Source organism: Trichechus manatus, unplaced genomic scaffold (genome assembly GCF_000243295.1).
Source record: "Trichechus manatus latirostris isolate Lorelei unplaced genomic scaffold, TriManLat1.0 scaffold00164, whole genome shotgun sequence".
Lineage (NCBI taxonomy): Eukaryota > Metazoa > Chordata > Mammalia > Sirenia > Trichechidae > Trichechus > Trichechus manatus.
The window spans coordinates 6030053-6034402 of NW_004444100.1; the positions used below are offsets into that span (position 1 = coordinate 6030053).

At 32.4% G+C, this 4350-nt stretch overlaps 1 protein-coding gene across 1 annotated transcript in view; it reads left to right on the plus strand.

Moving 5' to 3' along the window:
* The window catches only part of TRHDE (thyrotropin releasing hormone degrading enzyme), a 433889-nt gene that overhangs the window by 309368 nt on the left and 120171 nt on the right, over positions 1-4350 (plus strand). Inside the window, exon 7 of the mRNA XM_004386459.2 lies at positions 871-936. Within this exon, the coding sequence (XP_004386516.2) occupies positions 871-936 (66 nt within the window). The remainder of the gene's footprint in view (positions 1-870; positions 937-4350) is intronic.

The following is a 4350-nucleotide window of genomic DNA, read 5'->3' on the forward strand; positions in this document are numbered from 1 at the left end:
CTATTCTGTCCTGTAGGGTCGCTATGAGTCAGGATTGACTTGACGGCAACGAGTGATATTTATGGAAGCAGATCCCAGGTCTTTTCTCCCATGGAGCAGCTGGTGGGTTCAAACTGATTAGCAGCTGAGGGCTTAAACCATTGTGCCACCAGGGCTCCTTAACGCTCATATAGTGCTTAGTATTTTTCAGACCCTGTTCAAACTGCTTTGCATATATTAAATTATGTAATCCTCAGAACAACCGCATGAAATACAGATGACTATTAAATACATGTTAAAAGTGAGGAAAGTGAGAAAGAGAGCAATTAAATAATTTTCTCAAAGAAACATGGCGAGTAAGTGGCAGAGCCAGTATTTGAACCCAGCAGTCTGCCAGCAGGGTCTGAACTTTTCACCAGTACTCTCTACTCTCCACTCCCACAACTAAACTATTCTTGGTTGAGCCAGCGGTGCAGTAAGTATCTGTGTTACTCCAAACTTACATCAATTAATGTGAATATCCCTCCCTTACTAGTTTATGAGCTGGTAAGTACAGGAACTACTTTTTATTTACTTTGTTATATATAGATTGCTCAGTAAAATGTTTCTTTCACCTGAATTATAGCTTATTATTGTACTGAGATATTCTGTCCAGGAGACTTCTATTCTGCAGTCGTAGGTTTTACATCCACAAAACTTTCAGATCTACAAAACAAAATGCAGTTGTTACCTATAAGTGATATATGTTTATGATTCTCTTGTTTCTGAACTGTTATATTTGAGAATAAAATAGCATGGATGAAGCTGACTGTTTTTGATTGATATAGGGACATTTTGGAATCATGTTACTAGCTTGAAATTCTTTTCTTTTTAAAATATTCTTTCCTACAGGGTGCTGCTTTAATTAGAATGCTGGCTAATTTTATGGGCCATTCAGTATTTCAAAGGGGTTTGCAAGTAAGTAAAATGCTTTATTTTTTCTTAAAATTTTCCTTGTCAATATATTTTAAAGCTATTTCACAGTTTAGGAAATTGCTAATGCAAGATTGCTGAATTTGATGGAAAACTTTAAAATGTGTAAGGTAAGCAGTGTCTTTCAGTATGACAAGTGAAAGTTATAGATACGATGCACACTGTATCAACAGACCAAACTTGAAAAGTTATATGATTTAGAATCTGTTTAATTTGCGTTTTTAAATTGAAGTTATTTCAAATATGTAAGAGCCTAAGTAATCAATAAAAGATTTTCAGAAAGCCTGCTTTTCTTTTTTTCCAGTGAAAGGCTTATATAAAGTGAAAATAAATTATATTAATATTAGTAGAATTACATATTTAAGAAAATCTTAATACTATTTTTCAGATACCTACTTTTTATGTATTTGTTGTTTCACTGTTGATGTATATAGGTTGTTTGTTCGAAAGTTATTTAAATTTTTTTTTTCCAATTAGAAAATGCAATGCTTTATAAAATAAAGGAAAAGAAACAATTTTATCAAGCTCCATTTAGAGTAGGAAGTATGGAATTTAGAAGCAAATTCTTAGAAAAAGAGGATTCTTAAACTCCTTTAAAGCAAACATAAGTACAGGAAAATAGAACTTTTGTTCCATTGAAATCTGTTGGAGTAAAGCATGTTCCTAGCAGCTGTGATTGATGAATTATTTATGATGCATTCTGCTACTTAGAAGTGTCCTTTAAAGTAAATTGATGTTCACCTGAAATACAATTATGCTAAGACAGAGAGAGCAATCAATCTTATCAGTTCTTACTAAGCTTTTCATTTTGAAATTTAAATAAACTATATCTGGGATCAGGTCACATTTTAGCAGTATAATTCTATCTTTACCCAAAATTAACCAAAAAGGATAAAATACAAAGCAAGAGCTAAATATGTTATGGCAAAACTATATATACTTAACACAACAAAGAAAAAATGTTAACTTCTTGAAAAATAATTTAACGTAGAATATACTTTTACAGATTTGTTCCAGCAGGGGTTGAAATTTACTTTAATCAGCTCTTTCCGTTAGGGACACCTTCAGAATAGCTGAATCTATAGAACCTAGTTTACCAGGTGTGAAAGGTTCTATTCTGATCACATAGTTGGGAAAATCTTTTTTTGTTAGGGAGTGCCTTCCATGAATATCAACTGTCTGGAGGAATGTTCTTCTTTATCACCATTTCTTTGTTTTCCCCATTGAAGTTGTAGCATGACAGTTCCAGAAAATATCTAAGCTTTCAAAAGGACAATACAAATTGAATTTGATTTCCTGGTAGCAAGTTGATGTGAAATCATTTTCTGAATACTTTTTTTATTCTCTTTCCTCATCTGTGTGTATAGATTTGCTCAGCAGATTGAATATTTATAGTTACGTTATTTGGAAAGGATTATTATTTTGCAACATTTTTCTTTATCCTGTCATACTTTCCTTGGTGTGTAAAATACATACATTTTTAATATGTCCTTTTTTACTGACCCAGTCTGTTCAGTTTTATCTGAAACAGAATATTTCTCGGACTCCCATTATAGTAAACTTGGATTCAAAACTTGCATTAACGTGTGGCTTTATGCCCTGAAACTTGATTTGGTTAATTTTCAAGTGAGGGACTCCATGTTAGTCAACATTACATTTCATTTTCCTTGTAATATCTCATTGATCAGATAGATCTGTATCCTTCAGTACTTCACTTTCAGCTTTGTTTATACTCATCACTCAAACTGATTTAGTGTATCATCAGCAGTTTGGATTCATTTACAGTAGATCTCTACATCTAGGTGATAAATTATCATCTCTTGTGCATGAAGATATATGGGATACATTTTGGAGATGACCTCCTGAACAGACACTTCATGTCATGGTGCTGAGTGGTCACAGAGTTGATATTAATATGCGTCCCTTCCACAAGGCTCTGGGGAGTGTTGGTTTGCAAGTTGTTGAAACAGCTGATCTGGGCTGTCAGGGTTTACCTCTGCTGGAAAATCTATTAATTGTTTTCATGATAACTATGGCTGTTTCTGTGTTAACAAACGAAAGTGTATTATTTGCAAACAGCCACAGGATTAGATTTACAGTTATAGACAATCCCAAATTGTAAATAGTATGTTTTCCCTATTTTATTCTTTTTTTCTCTTTCTTCCCTCCCTTTCTCTCTCCATCATTTCCTTTCCTTCTCTTCTTTCTCTCCTTTTTATTTTTGTATTTGGAACTTAGCCTTCGTGTTCCACACATGAAAAATGTTATAATGGTGGTTTCTTTCATTTCTTATCTACATAATTTTTGTGTTTTCTTGCAATTTTGTGTAACCTTACCTAACAAGCTTTTCTGGGAATAAGACAACACTTTTTTACAACAAAACTATAAATATATATAGTAAAAGAAAATAAAAGTAATATAGAAAGATGTGACACAAGCTTTCTGGGTCAGTTCACATGTTCACATTTAACTTATAAATTATCTAAACATAGGTTCCACTATATTTTCTACCTTTTATGGTATCTTTTATGGAAAATGTTTCAGTTTCCAACTCACACATGTATTCCTCAGTAGGAAGGGACTCTAGTAAATTTTTGAGAAAAGTTTTGTTCTCAATAGCTATATATTTCATTGAAACAGCTATCAGAAAGTTCGGAGAACAGTTTTATACCGAGTAATCACAACTTTCCTTGGTCTAGACTTACTGATACATTTTTTCTACCCCCCTTTACTTCTTGAATTTTGTCTGATGCTTACATAGTTCATTCTTGCATAATTTATTTTTTAAATAAGTAATTTCAGTTTGTTTGGTTTTTTTTTTTTTGTAAATAGGACAGTATATACATACATAAAAATTAGTCTTGGCTTCCATTAATATGTTAGCTTCCATTTTGGTACTTGGATTGGAAATGAAACTTGGAGTGAACAAACATTGAATCCTTTTGTAGTTGGATTATTATGCCACTCATAAACAATATATATTTAAAACATAGAGGTGTTCATATTTTTGCAAACTCCATATATCTATTGTTCTGCATAATCCACTTCCAAAAATAATAGCAGGCATATTCCAGGAAGCATGAAGCAATGGAATGAATAGGGAGAAACAAAAATGGTTCTCATTTTTTTCTCTAATTACTGGTGGGCTTTCTGCAAGTAACTAAACCTGTCTTGGCCTCTGGCCTCATAGTTTAAAATACAAAGGTTGGGCTAGATAATCTCTAAGATTCTTTCCATGTTTCATATTCTCTGAATCTAAGATTTATTTAATGTGAATTACTGGTTAGACAATTTGGGTTTGATTTCTTTAATTTGAAACAGTTGTTCTTAATTCGATGAGGAAAATGTAAATAGATAGGCAAGAGTAAGTGATTTCTATTCTTGAAGCTTCAGTTAAAC